This window comes from Balaenoptera physalus, assembly GCF_965194825.1.
Source record: "Balaenoptera physalus genome assembly, chromosome: 2".
In the NCBI taxonomy this organism is placed as follows: Eukaryota; Metazoa; Chordata; class Mammalia; order Artiodactyla; family Balaenopteridae; genus Balaenoptera; species Balaenoptera physalus.
In genome coordinates, this window is record NC_138883.1 from 77694347 (window position 1) to 77712057 (window position 17711).

At 41.3% G+C, this 17711-nt stretch overlaps 1 protein-coding gene across 6 annotated transcripts in view; it reads right to left on the bottom strand.

Annotated features, from left to right (window-relative positions):
• The window catches only part of RYR3 (ryanodine receptor 3), a 570624-nt gene that overhangs the window by 303563 nt on the left and 249350 nt on the right, over positions 1-17711 (bottom strand). For 5 of the 6 annotated variants that reach the window (XM_082452325.1, XM_082452326.1, XM_082452324.1 and 2 more), the window contains exons 4-6: positions 9353-9427; positions 6966-7044; positions 569-681 (exon numbers count right to left, since the gene is read on the bottom strand). In XM_082452325.1, the coding sequence (XP_082308451.1) occupies positions 569-681; positions 6966-7044; positions 9353-9427 (267 nt within the window). Of the gene's footprint in view, positions 1-568; positions 682-6965; positions 7058-9352; positions 9428-17711 lie in introns of those variants that run through there. The other variant, XM_082452327.1, reaches the window with a different exon arrangement.

Sequence of the window (17711 nt, forward strand, 5' to 3'; positions counted from 1 at the left end):
CTGCTGGCAGGATTGGCGCTGAGAAGCTTAAAAACTTATCTCTGACATTTCTCTGATCTGCAAGGTATTGCCCCACCTCCACCCCCTAAGGGCTTGACTTCAACAATGCTTGCCTAGTACCATCCCCAGGTGCAAAATCTCACTTGCCTCTTCTAACCACTGTGACATCCCACACACTGAAACATGTGCAATTCTCTTTCTCCCTCCAACATAAGTTTATGTTTTTATATCCAACACTTTCTGGCTTGCTCCTCATTGGACAAGAGCTAAACAATGTGATAAACTGAGAGTAATGGTAACTAATGTGTTAATAGCTGGCTTTCTTAGGAAGAACCTGGGGGCATTTAAGCAGAGTTTGCTGGGAACAGTACTTTAATCTAAAAAAATAACTGTTACATTCCAGGCCCCATGATAATCTGGCAGGAGAGAGAATTTAATCACCTCTCAAGTATACTATGTAAAGGTATCTTATCCTGCCCAATCTAATGTGGTTCTCTTCTCCCTGGCCATCTATTTCTAAAAGAAACTACTCCGGAAATGAAAGGTGCTTGTGTTAGGAGGTACTTACAAGGTATCTTTCAGAGGATAGGCTGACAAGGATGAGGTCATCACCAATTCGAACCTTTTCTCCCTCAGACCTCTGCTTGGAAGCGGGATGTATGGTCCACCAACAGGCTTCTCCTACACAAAGGCTCCTTGAGTTAGTGACTGCTTCTTGGAAGCCAGTGTCCCTAATTCTGTCCCTCATTCTCCTTCCTCCTGATGAGAATCCCTGAAACACGCATGCACGCACTCACACACACTCCAATTTCTATTTATCTATAAGCATTCCAGTTACCCCCATGTCTGCTCTTGAGTGTGTTTATCATTTTCATTTTCTCTAGAGACAGAAAGTATTTGCAAAAGAGTACTGGAGGTCAGAAGCTATAGAAGTCTTTGAGTATTTTTAATACATATGGAAAAATGCTTTTTTTTCACAAGCACCTACACATCTTTAAGAAATGACTTCATTGGTCTACTGACCACTTACAGACTTTTTATCTTTGCCCCACCCCTTCCCCATGAAATTCTACTAAATCATCAGTAATTCCACTAAAAAAAAAAAAAAAATCAGAGGTTTTTCAGAAGGCCTAAATCTACGAGGACTAAGACAGCAGGTGAGAAGTTAATAGCAAAGAAGAAAAACTGACATTTTGGAAAAAGGAATGTAGATAGATGCTTTTAGCCAAGAGAAAGCTACAACTCCAGTCTTTGGGTAAGAAAATGGATGAGAAGTTGATCTCTAGAAATAAGGCCATTCCTGCTACATATTCTCCAGAAACTCTCTGGAATTGGAGGTAACAGTTCCCTGTGAAGGCAACCATAGAAGATGGGGTTGAAAACAGGAGGACTGGCTGAAGGTTTTAAGCGAACATTTAATCTTTTGCATCCCTTTCTTTATCCTGCGTGCCAGGTGACTCTTCCCCCTCCACTGTACAGAAGAATAGAAGTTAAATCCATGGAATGACTTCCATGGATCAGGTACTGTCAGACACGGAAGTAAAGAGTATTGCTGAAAATGGAGACTAATTAGAATTCTTTGCCCTGATTAGTAAAACCCCAGCTCCTCTTCCTTTACCTCCATTCCTCAGCTTCCAGAATGCCAGCTGCGATACTGAACCTCCCCCCACCCAAATGAAGATTATGCTTTAGGGAAGCCAAACTACCCAACATAAAAGATACCTGTTTGGGCATCTCCAGTGCAATGCCTAGGTCCCTGCTAGATTACCCCAAAGCGAGGCTTAAGAGATGGCAAGCCACTCACACAGTCAGGGCTTCCTGTTGCTTTTTAATGCCTTGACCTAAACATCAGCGGGGACCAAGGATGACCTGACATGTGAGGAAAGTCTCTAACATGAATGACGGCAACAAACCAAAAAGTGGGTAAAGGGAAAAAAACGAAGATTACAGACAGCTAAAGATAACTACGCAAATCTTAGAATTAATCACCTCAGAGAGATAAGAAAAAGTAACATTCATGAAGCAGCTATGAGAGTATCCATGAAGGATCCCTTCAAAGAGAAAGAAAATTCTTTGATCCTGAAAAAGAGAGAAAGAAACAGGAAGGTTATAGGATAAAGTTGAAAAATTCTCCCAAAATGAAGAATGAAGAAAAACAGATTAGAAACAAGACTGAAAAGAAAATTAGAAAACCAGTCTAGAGGAGTTCCAGAAAGCAAGAACAGAGAAAACAAAGGGAGGAAATTAACAAAGAGATAATATTAAAATTTTCCCAAGGCTGAAAGACAAACATTTTCAGATTGAAGAGGCCTGCAGAGTCCCTAGCACAGTGGAGAATGGACACACACACCAGGGTCCACTCCTGTAACACTAAGAACAAGAAGGATCCAGGACAAGACATAGCACTGGGGAACTGCAGACATCAGGGCAAAAGAGAAGATCCAAGTAGCTCTCAGAAAATATAAACAGGTCACACACAAAAGATCAGGAATCAGAATGTAAACGTCTCACAGCCAGACCAAAAGCTAGAAGAAAACCTCCAGGATGCTGAGAAAAAAATATTTCCAGGGCTTCCCTGGTGGCGCAGTGGTTGAGAATCTGCCTGCCAATGCAGGGGACACGGGTTCGAGCCCTGGTCTGGGAAGATCCCACATGCCGCGGAGCAACTAGGCCCGTGAGCCACAACTACTGAGCCTGCGCGTCTGGAGCCTGTGCTCCTCAACAAGAGAGGCCGCGATAGTGAGAGGCCCGCGCACCACAATGAAGAGTGGCCCCCACTTGCCGCAACTAGAGAAAGCCCTCGCACAGAAACGAAGACCCAACACAGCCATAAAAAAAAAAAAAAAAAAAAACTCACTCAGTAGAGTCTTTGTAAATGTAACATTTAAAAAAAAAATTTCCAATGTAGAATACTCTTATGAATTACTTGTAAAGCTGGAATTAAGAAACTTTCAGACAACAATTTTTCTCCCATGGATCTTTTCCGTAAAAGCTACTGGAAATGGAGTCCCCCAAAACGATGTGCTACACCAATAAGGGAGAAAAACATGAGATCCAGGAAATACAGAATCTTGGAGAGAGAAAACGGGAATTTCCCAGATGACAGTGGATGTTTCTAAGAAGATGAAACTGACAGAACAGCTCTTGGGACTGAATGTAATCCGGGGAGAGTTTCTGTTCTACGGGACAGTTTAGAAATGAATGACCGGGTCACGGAAAGTAAAGCAACAAACAAGGCAATTATTAAGTACTGGAAAACTCAAAAGCAATACAGTAAAGTGAACTGAGCATAGTATATCATGAATCTCACTTGCAAATAAAAGTTACAGTTATGCCAATGTAAGTAGTTAATATTGACTTTGGTAGTTATATAAAAAATGGATGCAAATATATTGGGAGGGTGGAAAGAAGACAGGGAAGAGTGGGGACTAAGAGCTGAATTTTTATTGTTCATTTAGGACATCAATAGATCATACCTAATTGGAAAGAATAACTAAATAGCAGTAAACAGTATGACTCACACACAAGTGGGGAGCATACTAGAGGAGTTGAAAGTGGATGCCCCAGAGACGTAGGAATTCAGAACAGGGAGAGGTGGGGCAGGAGACGGATGTTTCCAATAAGCATGGGAGTACTATGTTTATCTTCTAACTATGTACGGGTATTACTTTGATTTACTTTGGATAAATAAATATGATCATTTTGATTACATTTTGATTAAACTTAAAATTTCGTAACAGAAGAGGCTGGCCTCTACATCTGAAGGGGGGAATGACATGTATATATCCATTATGTGCTCTGGACCACTGAGGGGGACCAGGATGAAGGGGTTCTGAAGAGGCACACGGGAGAAGACCATCCTTGTTCTCTCGCCCTCTCCTGGGAACAGGGTAGTGGTCTGGAGCCCAGGGACAGGGCCAATCCCCAAATCAGTAGGATGTGTACGGGCCAGGTGAAGGTCCTAAAATACCTAATAGTACATTTAGTGGGGATTTTTTTTTCATTTTTTTACAATTCTAAACTAATTCTAAAGCTATGTCTAAAACCAAAACAACAACAAAAAACTTTTAAAAGGAGAAAAGAAAGAACCCAATAAGCAAAATCAAGGGCAAAATGGTCACCAGTTCTGTTAGGTCAGTCAAATCATTTATTATCCACTGTGCAGGGGGAAAAGTTTCCAGAAATGTTCAAGAAACTGCTTCCAAACTTCTACTCACATTCTCCTAGAGATTCAACTCAACTACTTGTTTTCAACTCAGAAGAGGTTTCTGAGCCAAAAGTGCATTCACAGAATGACCTGGGTAAAAAACAATGCTTTTCTGTTGGATCCTGAGTGACTCTCCTCCTGAAGAGAGAAGACCCACTCCAGGCCACACTGAACCGTATCTGAGCTGCATAAGTGCCCTCCTCCTCCCCAACAAATAGCAAGCTGGCCTTCTTCAAGGAGAATATGAAATGGGTTGGGGGTGAGGGAGGTAAACAAATTATTTTAGACTCTAGGTTTTCATGAATACCTGATCAACACTTTCCCCCCTGTCCTTCCACCAAAGTCACCTTCTCATCAGCCACCTTGAGCTTGGGTTGGTGCATGTGTTTCCCTAATCTGTCAGCAGAACTCACACCAAGTCTGATTTTAGGAATTTAGGGAAAAAAAATGCTAGAAAGAGTAATATTCTCTGCTATTTCCCTCTATTTTTATTGGAGGCTCTAATAATTCAAAAAAAAAATAGGTTTCCTGAACACATGACGAGAAAGTGGTTATTTCTCAAATTTCCTCCCAATTCTCAAAAAGTCTGAAGCCATTTTACTGGTGTAAATAGAATGACCGTATATGACTTTTCCGATTATGTGCTCTAAGACTGACAGCTGGTTTATATTTAGAGGTCAACTTACACTCAGAATGTGTGGCACTTCACTCATTTTGTCATTTTCAGCAAAGGTTGACAACACCTTAGAGGGAATTACATTTTAAGAATAACACTTTAGCTGAAAACAAAGCAACCTCAAATCAAATTCAAATATAATCTGATTTCAGGAAGGAAAAAAAAAAAACCCTAAAGAGGCAGGCTCACTCTTTTGCTCTGTACAAAAAGGAGGAGAGGGAGGGGCTCGCGTCAGGCGTTCTTGGATGTGACTGTGCATGATGCAGAAACTGCAAATGCACATGGGTTAAACTCTAGATTTTTTTTTCTAGATATCTGTAAAATCAGACAATCTGGATCATCCCCTTATGAACTGACGTAGTTTTAGCAAAACCACATGGATTTTGTCCTTGTTTGACTACCCAACAATGGAACTCCCCTCCTATTTGGGGGAAAATGTCATGATATTAAAGACTGGGACTTTAAGTGAGACTCTTCCTGCAGTGTGACCTAGGCTGTTTGCTCTTCCCTTGCCTTTGTTTCTGCCCATCTTCTAAGCCTGGGGCTCAGCTTCAGAGCAGGTCTACACAATATCCTTCCAGTAAACTCTCATTCTGCTTGAGTTAATGGAATTAGTTTCTGCTGTTTGCAACCAAGAATCCTGATTGGTCCATAAGCCCAACCTCTAAATAGAGCAGAAATTATGTATGTAATGCCCTTGGCAGATAGATTGCCCATGAATATCTCCAGCCACAGGGAACATCTTCCATCCCGAGGCCAGCTGTTCTTCTGCTGGATACTTGCAGATATTACAAAATGGTTTCCTTCATTGAGATGAAATGGGCCTCTTTTCAACTTCTATCCATTGCTCCACTGGTCTTTGGAATAACCCACAGCAAGTCAGCCCCTTCTTTGATACTATAACTAGAAATATTTGTTGACAATTATCTTAATCCTCTGTTCTTCATTTCTGGTGTCCAGGGAGAACCTGCATCTTCCTGGTCACCACCTTTCTTAGGATCCATCACTTGACTGTCATTATTTTCGACTGAACGAAAAAAAAACAGCTAGTGTTCCCCAAACTATATGACGGTATATGATATATAGCACTGGTGGTGGAGGGCAATTAAACAACATTGAATCATATAGTGAGAAATTTCTTTTATTACTTTTAAGCCTTCTGATTCTATCAGGAAGTTTTCACTTTGGAGCTTGTATATCATGAACACTTTTCTAATATTTTCCAACACCTCTTCGATTATTTAGTGACATGGTTTTCTTTTCACTATATTTATTTTTAAGGCAAGCAATACCAGTTTTCTACTTATACCAATGATTTTAGTTTTGTCTTATTATAAAATTATAAGTACAAAAGTAAGTAAATGTAAAGAAAAATATAAATTAAATAATAATAAAAGTGATGTACAGGAAAGGCAAACACCATGATGGTGGATGTCATTGACTAACATTTGGGAAACACTGCTTTAAAAATAGCTGGTTCACTGCAGAATAAGATGGGACTACTCTTTTTAAAGATTTTTTTTTAATGTGGACCATTTCTAAAGTCTTTATCGAATTTGTTACCATATTGCTTCTGTTTTATGTTTTGGTTTTTTGGCCGCGAGGCATATGGGACCTTAGCTCCCCAACCAGGGATCGAACTGTACCCCATGCATTGGAAGTCGAGGTCTTAACAACTGGACCGCCAGGGAAGTCCCAGAACTACTCTTCTGATCTCAACACTATACTTCATTATGTAAACCCTTATTATGCTATCTTTGTTTTTTAGCGATAATTCATTACCATTGGTTTTTATCAGGAATAACTTCTCTACTTACTTTCGGTTCCTAACCCTAAAAATTGTTTTTCTTTGAGACTCTGGCAGACTGTGGTTAAAACATTATATTTGCCCTCATTCTTAGTTCCTATGTTTTCATTACACATTCTTTTTTTTTTTTTTTTTAAATTCTCCAAAGTTTTATCAGACCAGGTTGATATTGACCAGTTTGGTTTGGAATCCCAAATGAGTAGCATTCAGTACCCTTCTCAAAAGCCCTTAGCCCAAGACCCCACTGAGCAGCAGACCTAGGCATGTTGACTTACCTGTGGCATGTTCCCGTAGACCTACATCAAAGGCAAGTTTATCTGTCTGGGATCTTGATGTAGTCAAACATGTTAGATACTGTGGAACAAGAGCAGATGCTAGTAAAGTCATACTCTTCTGTCAAATCTTGGCATCTCACCCTAGTTGGCTTCCAGTTGTCAATTTCAACATTGAGCTACTATGAAAAGGGCCTGTTTATCTTGTTCATTGCTACAGTGCTTCTGGGATATATTTTTGCAAAATATTTAAAACCTCTAAGATGTTCTTATCTGATGACCCAGTGATTTAACTCATAGGACTATGAGAAACAAGTTTGAAATAGAAAAAGTTTGAAATATTAAATATGCTTTTGTTCAAAGATACTCTGAGAAACTTTTAAACTGGGAACAATATAAACAGAACATAAATGGCCAACAATAATGGAAAGGTTGATACACTCTGGTACTTTATTTTATGGAATATTATGTTACCATGAAGCATATTTTTCAAGAGTGTGTAACAATATGGAATATACACAAAATAGTGTACTTATATAGTTGCCACGTATGCAAAACTTAAACGCCTAGCAGCCAGGCTAGAGGGAATTACACCAAATTGATAACAAGTTGTCTTTGGACAGTGGGAACGACCGTAATGACGCCCCCATTTCTATTTATTTACTGTTTTTTCAAATTTTCTATGAGCTTTAGAACTTCTCAAATAATACCTATGGTTTTTTTTTTTCTGATGATAAAAATACATGTGCATGTAAAAGTTAAAAATTATTTTAAAAAATAACTTAATAAAGGAAAAAAGTACACAGCCTGTTCCCTGCCTCCTTTTATTGACAGGCACAGTGGGTGGTCTCAGAATTAGACGGGGAGGCAGATATGCACTTGGCACAAACTTGATGAGTTATACTTGTAGTTCACTGCAACAGGAAAATGGAGAATCATTGTATTATACAGTCATCTTCATAGGCTTCATGCTCAATGATGCTCCTAAAAGGAACTGGCCAGGATAGAATTCATGTTAACTGTGAGTGGGATTTCTTGGGAGTGAGGGGCAACCAACCTAAGGATGAATAATGTAAACCTTCCTCTCTCTAGCACAACGGCTAGCCTGAGTTTTCACAGCCAGAAGTGTGCTATTTGAGCTTCTGTTTATTCTATTTAGGTAGAAAAAGAGAGGTATTAGGGTTTTATTTACCCTATGGATAAGCACCAGATTCTTAAAGATAAATGATCACCTCTCAATTCTAGAGAGTGCCAGGGTGCAAAAGTTTCCCCACTCTCTGTCCCCATCTCCTGCTCAGATAAACCGTCGATTTGGTCATTTTTTGTTCTTTGTCCTTTGCCACGAGGGATTATCACAGACGAATGTTCAGGCTGAAAAGGTCAACTTCTTACCAGTGCTCAGGAAAAAAAAAAAAAAAAGCTGCAATAAATAAATTATTTAAGAGGCAGCTGCTGCTCTCGCTGCCAATTTGATAGTTCAAGCTTTGAGACAAACTTTGCAGCTGCTGCAGGTGTAAAATGTGTGAAAATAAAGTCTTGAATTAATGTAATAGTTTTCCATTAGGGCTAGAGAAAGAAATCTTCCTCATACCGATAGCAAGGGCGAATGATACATGTAGGAACTGGGGGCAAAGGTTATTAGAGTTGGCACGTATCATCCTTGATTGAGATCATGATATTCCTCTTAACACTCCTTGCAAAAGAACTGCGGTATCTGTGTTTTACAAATTGTATTTAAAACTTGAAAAAATTTTCAAGTTATAGTGAGTAATCGCCATTTCGGTTAATTCTGGTTCTAGATCCCTGAATAGATCAAAGCCTGACCTGCTTCCCGTGACTGCTTTGCTCCTTGTCTGCCTCCCACCTCTGGATTAACATAATACCTTCAAATTCTTCCAGGACTGAAGGCACCAGATACCATCCTATTTCCTTTAGCTAGTAAAAGAGGAGAAATTTCACAAAAAAATCCATTTGACTGTTTTTTCTCCTACGCTGGTAAGCTCCTATACGTCGTACGCACAAGTCATCAGTTATTCCACGGTTTATTTGATCATCCATTCAACAGATATTTACTGAGCATCTAGTATATCCAGGCACTGCACTCGGTCGAGTTAGGTTTAGTTAAATAAATTTTAAAAAAGACACGGTCCTTCTCTGGAGTGGGGAGGAAGGTGGTCAGGCATTAAACAAACACAAATATGTAAGTGCTAAGTGAGGTAAGTTCCAGGAAGGAAACGCTAAGACAGTAATGTGCTATAGTTATTTCCATTTCAAATGATTCCCGCTGATTACTTAACCTGATCTAGACACTTGCTGGTTTCCTGCCCTTTCTCCCCTCCTCATCTTTCCCCTCCTCCTTGAATGGTGAAAGCGGATCCAGAGATGCTTACCATTCTGCTGAAGGAGTGCCGCAGGAGAATCGCGTGGCCATACAGCAGGGTCCTGTGGCCACCCCCTTGTGCAGCCTGTGGGGAAGGAGGGCGAGAAGTGTCAGCAGCCAGGCACGGCCTCTCTGACGGCAAAGCAGCACAAGAAGTCTTGGAAGACAGACTACAAAGAAAAGACCCATCGCGAAGCTCCCAAGGAATTCATTCTAGAAGCGAGTGGCCAGCCTACAGGCGGGGGGAGACTGGTGACCACGGCCATGCAACATCCCTGGGAGAGCGTGGGTGGGGCCTCTTCTTGAAAACGGCCCCTGCCCAGGATCAGCGGAAACCCAGAGCCGTTCTACCAGAGAAGCACGTAAATTAGATAGGTACTGCTTACCTTCCTTTGAAACTTCTCAGAAGCGTTCAGAGTGAGAGAGAGAAACAAATGTGATGTAACTACAGCCTAGCGACAAAAAGGCAGCTTGGGGGCAGGCATATGGTCACAGTCTGTGCCTTGTGGTCTTTTCTCTTCAAGGCACTTTTGCCTCCTGCCCACTCACTTAAATGGGTCCTATTTACCCACACTGCACCACCGAGAGATGGCTCTGAAATCCAGGGCTTTAAAAGGGCAACCAGTGATGCGAGAATAGATCCTCTCGTTAAGGGTCCATCTAGGTGCCTTTTCTGTGCCCCACCAGGCAGCTCCACTCTGGCTGTTCACGCAGTGGCAGCCCAAGCAGCGGGAGAGGCCCAAGAGGAAGAGACAGCCCAACATAAAGCCACCGGTGTCTGCTTCTTACTTTTCCCCTTATCTGATGGGCACTCCATGATCTGAACTGAATAGCACACGATAGGAGACAAGGCTATTATGTATCCAGTTATAGGTGAAAAGGTAACATGGAAAACTGAAATCTACAGAAAATTCTAGAATGTTTTGGCATCAACATTTTCAACCTTTTACCCAAATCTCTCCCTGTCATGTTAACCTGCCCTCAGAGACAAGTCACATTTTTTTGATCACACACTCCTTTTAGGAAGAAATATTTGCGCATAGACCACCATCCCCAAATATGGACAAAAAGAGAGTTCAAAGCCTGAGATTAAAATGAATCATAAACAGAAGTTCTAACATTTTCCTTCCATATGCCAAGGGCACCTCTTATGCATCATGTATTAGAGCTACATAGCAGCAAGCCCAAGGGCTGGTTCGAGGGGCTGCTCCCCTCCTGTGTCCACCCCTCATCAGGGCCACGGGTGATGAAGGGGAAAGCTGGTTGTGGAGAGAAGGCAGAGGTCTAGATGGTAAAGCCTGAAGTAATTCTATTTCAACTCTATTTGGATTAACAGAATCACCCTGTCAAAGAGATGATTTTTCATGTCATACAAGGAGCCTAAAGAAAAGGAAAAAGATAAATGTGGTATCATGTTAAAAAAAAAAAAGCCAGTAACTATATATAAATGTGGCTGTGCTTTTTTTCCCACAGCTATAGAGATATTTAAATGCTCTCTAGACCTTAATACTATGGAAGGATTAAATGTTCTTCACAATATTTCTGAATTTCTTGAAACCATCTGAACTAACTTTAGTTGCTGTATTTACGAATGTGTCAACAGCGTACATTAAAATCAGTCACACTAAAGAATTTTCATTATCTTGTCAGGCTCACTGACAGTTGTAATATTACAAGTTAATCAATAGCTCACGATGGCTTATGTTGTGGGTTTATGCTCCCAGACTAGTCCTGTGCCTCAAACTGAACTACTCACTAAACTATACTTCCCATTGTTAACCATGGGTCACATCACCATGGGTCACATCTTCCTCTAATTCTTCTTTGTTCCTGTCAACTCTATGAGTAATCGTAGGTAAAGAGTCAGGAGTTGCTGACCCCCAAAGTGGCACTAAGGAGCCTGTGCTATCCTTCTCTGGCAATGCTGGAAACATCTCCTGGCCCTCATGTCCTCAATTATGATGCCAACAGAAAAGCAGAGTGACTTAACTACCCCACCGGGATTGAAGGGAACGACACGTGCCAACTCCTCCCTCCACTAAGATCTCAGATGCTTGTGCACATCAGCTTGTTAATACACAGGCTGCTGGACCCCACTCCACAGTGTCTGCTTTACTAGGCTCGGGGCGGAACCTGAGAACTTGCATTTCTAATAAGTTCCAGGGAAAACGACATTGATTATGCTGCTGGTCCGGAAACCACATTTTGAGGACCACTGCGCTTTAAGGAATGATCAAGCTTCCGTGTCAGAAAGGTAAAGGAGCTTTTTCTGCAGAAGCTTTGATAATCGTCATCCTGGTGAGAGCTATCATTGGCACACACCATGCCTCAGGTGCTTTACATTCATCATAGTTCATCCTCCTAACTTTTCAAGGTAGGAATCATTTCATCCACTTGGAACGTGAGGAATTTGAAACTCAGAGAGGAAAGGATCTTGCCACAAGTCACACAGCTGGATGTGGTGGTGATGGTGGTGGGAACTGAACTCAGAGTTAATTCCAAAACCTGACTCATTTCACTGTACTTTTTACAATATATCCATTTGCCTACTGTGTACAAAACCAGGGTACACAGCACCAGGAAGAATAGGATAGAAAGATACTTCCTCAGCTCCTTTATGAAGGTGAATTGATACAGTTGGAATTAAATGAGCTCTAACCACATGGCAGGCACAGAACGACACTAAGTGCTGTATGGGAATCATCTCATTCTATCTCTTAATTAGTGCTGCGAAGTAACCATGGAATTACCTCCATTTTACGGAAGCACCAACTGAGGCTGCAAGAAGTAAAGTAACTTGCTCAAAGTCATACAGGTTCCAAGGGCAAAGCTGCGATTTAACAAAGACGAGGGATTTAACCATATCCTCTATGGTCTCCCTCTCTGTATTCTGGCAGGAGACAAGGCTTGTGTATAAAAAACCATGTTACAAATAGAAATGACATCCCTGTTCAAAGAGGTGAAGACAAACAGCATTGGAATAGACCAGGAGGGTAAGGAGGGTGTTAAGGAATTGCTTTATCAAAAAGATAGACAGTAACATTCTAGTAGGACTGTTGATGTGTAAGGATAATTAAAAAAAAAAAAAGAGGAACCCATATAGGCAAAGCGCTGGAGGTGGGAGTATGAAGTACACGTGGGGACTGGTGGACAATTCACTGGTTAGCATTGGGTTTGATGAAAGGGAACAGCTGGAAATGAGTTAGGACGCAGGTACAGGCCTGTCAGATTATGGAGGGCCACATCTGACCGTTCCACAGCTAATAGGACACTGGTAGAGGTTTTTTTTTTTTAATCATGTAAATGTTTTGTTTTCTTTTTCTTTCTTTTGTTTTACATCTTTACTGGAGTATAATTGCTTTACAATGTTGTGTTAGTTTCTGCTATGTAACAAAGTGAATCAGCTATACATATACATATATCCCTATATCCCCTCCCTCTTGCGTCTCCCTTCCACCCACCCAATCCCACCCCTCTAGGTGGTCACAAAGCACCGAGCTGATCTCCCTGTGCTATGTGGAGAATGTCACAATCAAAACTATCCCTTAGGAAGGTAACCCTGGCTGCAAAATGGTAAAAGAACTGAAGGCATCAAACCCTAAGGACAGAAAAGATCATTCTCTCATTCAGTTTCCAGGACAACCTAAGGAGAGGATGTGGACCAAAAATCTCGGAGTCATCCTTTACTCCAGCCTCCCTCTCACACTCCACGGTCCATCCAAAGCACCTTCGGTGCCACCTTCAAAATGTATTCTCTATCCAACTACTCAGTGTCCCGCTGCTACCAGTCTGGTCCAACCTATTGCCCTGTCTCACCCTGACTATAACACCTCCGAACTGTGCTCCCTGTGCACCCGCCCCGTTTACAGTCCGAGCTAACACAGCAGTCAGAGCCATCTGTTTAAGACTGCCACTCACCTCACGTTAATTTTCTTGCTCAAAACCCTCCCAATGGTTTCCTTTCACACTTAGAAATACGACGTCCTCACCATGGCTTCTAAGGCCCTGCATCAGGAATTGGCAAATTTTCCCTATAAAAGACCAGACAGTAAATAACTGGGGCTTTGCAGGACACATATGTCATGTAGTCTTCTTTTTTAAACAACTTTTTCAAAAATTAAAAGCCATTTTTACCTAGAGGGCTGTACATAAACAAGCATAGGCTGGATTTGGCCTGCTGTTGCGATCCCTGCCCTACTCGATCTGGGTCCCTCCACCTATCTGACCTCATCACCTGCCAGCAGGAGGGTCTCCACCACTCCGTCTGCGCCAGCCCCATGGCCCTGCCTCTATTCTTCAGACAAGCAAGCTCCTACTGCAGGGCCTTTGCACATATGCTTCCCTCTGCCTGGAATGCTCTTCCTTCAATATTCTCATTTCCATCCTTATTCATCTCTGTGTTCAGATATCTTATTAGAGAAGTCTTCTCTGATCATCTCTTCTAAAAGAACAATCCCCCTTACTTGATCACATTTTTTTCTGCTTTATTATTTCTCATGGCATTTATTAGCTGATATATTGTTTTTGACATGTATCTCCCCTCCCTCCCTCCCCCTAGGACATAAGCTCCATGAGTCTTTGGTGTGTTCTCTGCCATATCAACATCACTTTTATCAGTGCCTGGTAAACAGGAGGCACTCATTTTCATATTTCATCTTCATATTTCCTGAACAAATGAATAATAATTGGATGAGACAGTCCTTCTGTCTGCCTTATACAAATGGAAAAAGAGAAGCTTTCCTATGGTCAGCTTGTAAGCAGCGAGCTTGGATTTCAACTTGGGTCTAACGACAAATTCTACCAACTCTTTTCACTATTTGATGTTAATTCTAGATAACATTCCAGGAGATGATATGCTACATAGAAGACTTCATGGGTCTGTTCCCAAGCGGGATCCAGACCTCAAGACTGTGAGACTTTATTGGGATGGCAGTCCTGCCTCTGCTGGGAGTGACCTTGGCTATCATCATTGGCAGAATGAGAATATATGGTACCACCTCGTGGGATGGGAGTGCAGCAAGGGGTGAAGCCAGCAAAAGCACCCTGATGCCATGTCCTGAGGAAAAATGTTCCACTAGATCATTAATTCAATCATCTCATCTGTAATTTCAAAAGTGATTCTGTCACTGACATTTCTTTAGGAGGTTCCCAGAGGACACTGTCACCCAGTAAGATAATCCCGATATGGCAACAAAGGAGAGGGGAACTCTGCTTCTCTCCAGCCAAACATAAATGTTTCAAGACTGTCAGATCTCTAAGCCACCTTCTTTTATAATCTGGAACCCCAGACTCCACTTTGGGGGTCCCAGGATCTGGAAAGACTCCTTGTGGATCTAACATAAGCTGTGAAAGCTTGGGGGGCTAGCTTCCTGGAGGGCTTGCAGGGCACGACATCACTTCCTGGGTGTGGATGTGTGTATTTTCATTTTCTTTTCCTCCCCCACTCCCCTCCCTTCCACTCTTTCAGGCTATCAAAGAAAGAAAGGAGCCTTGCTAGAAGGTCACAGAGCAATGTTGCCTCCAACATGCTGGAGACCCTTTACATCGCCCAGGAGGTTTCCTTTGACACAACCGACAACTAAATAACAATGATGCCATACAAGTAAAAAAACAGTAACACCTAACAGCAGAAGCAAAAGCAAGTAACCTAGTATTTTCAGTTAGAAAACATAATGAAAGTTTCTATTCATAATTGCTACAAGATATTAAAAATTTTAGGAATTTACCTAAATGTTGAGCTAAACCTTCAAAATGAAACCACAAACTTTTGCTCTATAAAACAAAATTTGATTTGGTGAAATGGAAATGTGTACTTTGTTACAGAATGAAAATACTAGTATTTGTTAATGCTTATTCTCCTAAATTTAACTTACAGATTCAATGTACTTTTAATGAAAATTCCAGTAGGGTATTTAGGAATTCAACAAAATCACTATAAAGTTAATCTGCAAACATAAAACATTAAGAAATTTATTCTGGGGCTTCCCTGGTGGCGCAGTGGTTGAGAATCTGCCTGCCAATGCAGGGCACACGGGTTCGAGCCCCGGTCTGGGAAGATCCCACATGCCGCGGAGCAACTAGGCCCGTGAGCCACAATTACTGAGCCTGCGCGTCTGGAGCCTGTGCTCCACAAAAAGAGAGGCCACGATAGTGAGAGGCCCGCGCACCGCGATGAGGAGTGGCCCCCACTTGCCGCGGCTGGAGAGAGTCCTAGCACAGAAACGAAGACCCAACACAGCCATAAATAAATAAATAATTAAAAAAAAAAAAAAAAGAAATTTATTCTGAAAAGGAACCAAGTTTTAGAAAATGTTACGAAGCAAAATTCCTTCATTCATTCTGGTAATGGTTCAAAAGAAGAACGTAGCACAATACGGACAGTCCATAAACAGATCTGAAATGCAGCACATGATAAAGCAGATTTTTAGTACAATGCAGGGAAGGCAGGATTATTAAGCAAATGTCTCTTTGATACGTGGAGAGCAAAACAGAAAAGTATTCCATAAGATCCACAGGAAATATAAAAGATAGATTATGGATGCATAACAGAGTTAAATAATTTATTTTAAAATTAAACTCTAAGACGACTAGCATGTAATAAATAGTTCACGTTCTTTTACAGAGCTAATACTTATCTATGCTCTGAAGCAACAGATAAATTCAAAGGAAATAAAAAGACAGGATTTTACCAAGATTACTAAACTTCAGAACAATGGAACATCGACATTTAATAGACTACAGAAATTCTTTGTATCACTTTGACAAAAGGATTAACATCTCATTGAAATGTAAGGAAAAAATCATCAAATAAAGAAATGGGCAAAGGATATGAATAAATGATTCATATCAGGAATAAAATTAAAACATATGGCAGAGATTTTATCTCTTCTAGTAATGAAAGGAATGACAAAGCAACTTCGATGTATCATTTTTCATCAACTAAATTTTCAAAAATGGGGAAAAAGCCTTAATGCCATCAGAGTTGCAATTTAGCTGGTGCTACCCTGTAAGGTGGCACTGAATACAACTCTTTTGAAAAGCAAGATGGTAGTATATAAAAAGAGCCATAAAGAAGTCAATAACCTTTGCTGTAGTAATCCTACTTCTGGGAGTAATTCAAAAAAAGCAAAACGGTTTGCACACTGTTGTGAAAAGAGCATCATAATGGGGCAAACAAAAAACCCAGAAAGGACTTGACTATCCAAAAGAAAAATACTGTCTAGTAAAACATGGGGCTTCTTCAGGATGTTCTACCCTGCAACCATTAAAGGAGACAATTTACAGAGGCTACTGGAAACACAGAAAATGGTTATGATAGACCACTGTGAAAAAGGCAGAATGCAAAATGCCTTCTACTATTATTTATATATATAGATAGATATAGATATAGATATAGATATAGATATAGATATAGATATGTGCAAGAATGATAAGGAAACCTATAAAAATGAAATAGCCATTTGGGTGGTTGCAGAACGACTGGACTTTCCTTTTCCAAATTTTTCTTTAGCACTACTACCACGTGATCATTTCAGTAAACCGTCCATGTGCATGGGACGCAACACCGTGCTGCATGTGTTTAAAACAGTGGAGGGCTACAAAAGTGTTCTGTCTCTTCGTTAAAACTTCAGTTGCTCGAGGTGTGATTTATTTGCCAGAATCCTCTGTAAATGGCTTCACCTGTCTGAAAGGTGGCTGGCAAGGCATACCTAGCATGCTTGCAGTTAGGCACTGACTCCAGAGTCTAGCCCTACCCTGGTGTTGGATAGAAAGCCCAGAGAGGCAGCCTTTATCCAAGACACCTCTGTCCTCCCCTGAGTTCCCTCAGGCCTACCCCAGACTCCATAGGGAAAAATCTCTTGCCCAGGGAGTCACTCTCACTTGGATCTCAAACATCTTGGCTCTTCTGACAGCCCTTAGTGGATCCTTCACCTCGGATCCCACCCTTGTCCCTAGAGACATGGTTTCTACACTACTCCATGCTTTCCAAGGCTGCCCCCGCCAGCCATCAGATTCCAGGTCTACCTTCCCCAACTGCTACAAGCCATCACACCCTTCTGGCCAAATTCCCAAGACCCCGCTCAAGCACCCCACTGTTCTAGGAGGGGCTGACAGATAGAACCGCATAATCAGTGGGACAGATGGGACTCCCTAGCTCAAATGGCACCGAAGGAACTGTTGGGGCACTTTCCAAACAGGTCTTGGATTGGAAATTCCTGGGAACAGAGACAATTTTCCCTCTTTAATGACAGTTCAAGTAGTATACTGGAATTTACAAAGTCCAGGGGTGGGAAGGCACATGTACAGATTAGTAGGACTAGCGATTTGGAGTCAGATCAGGGAATATGACAATAGCAATTCCATAAGCA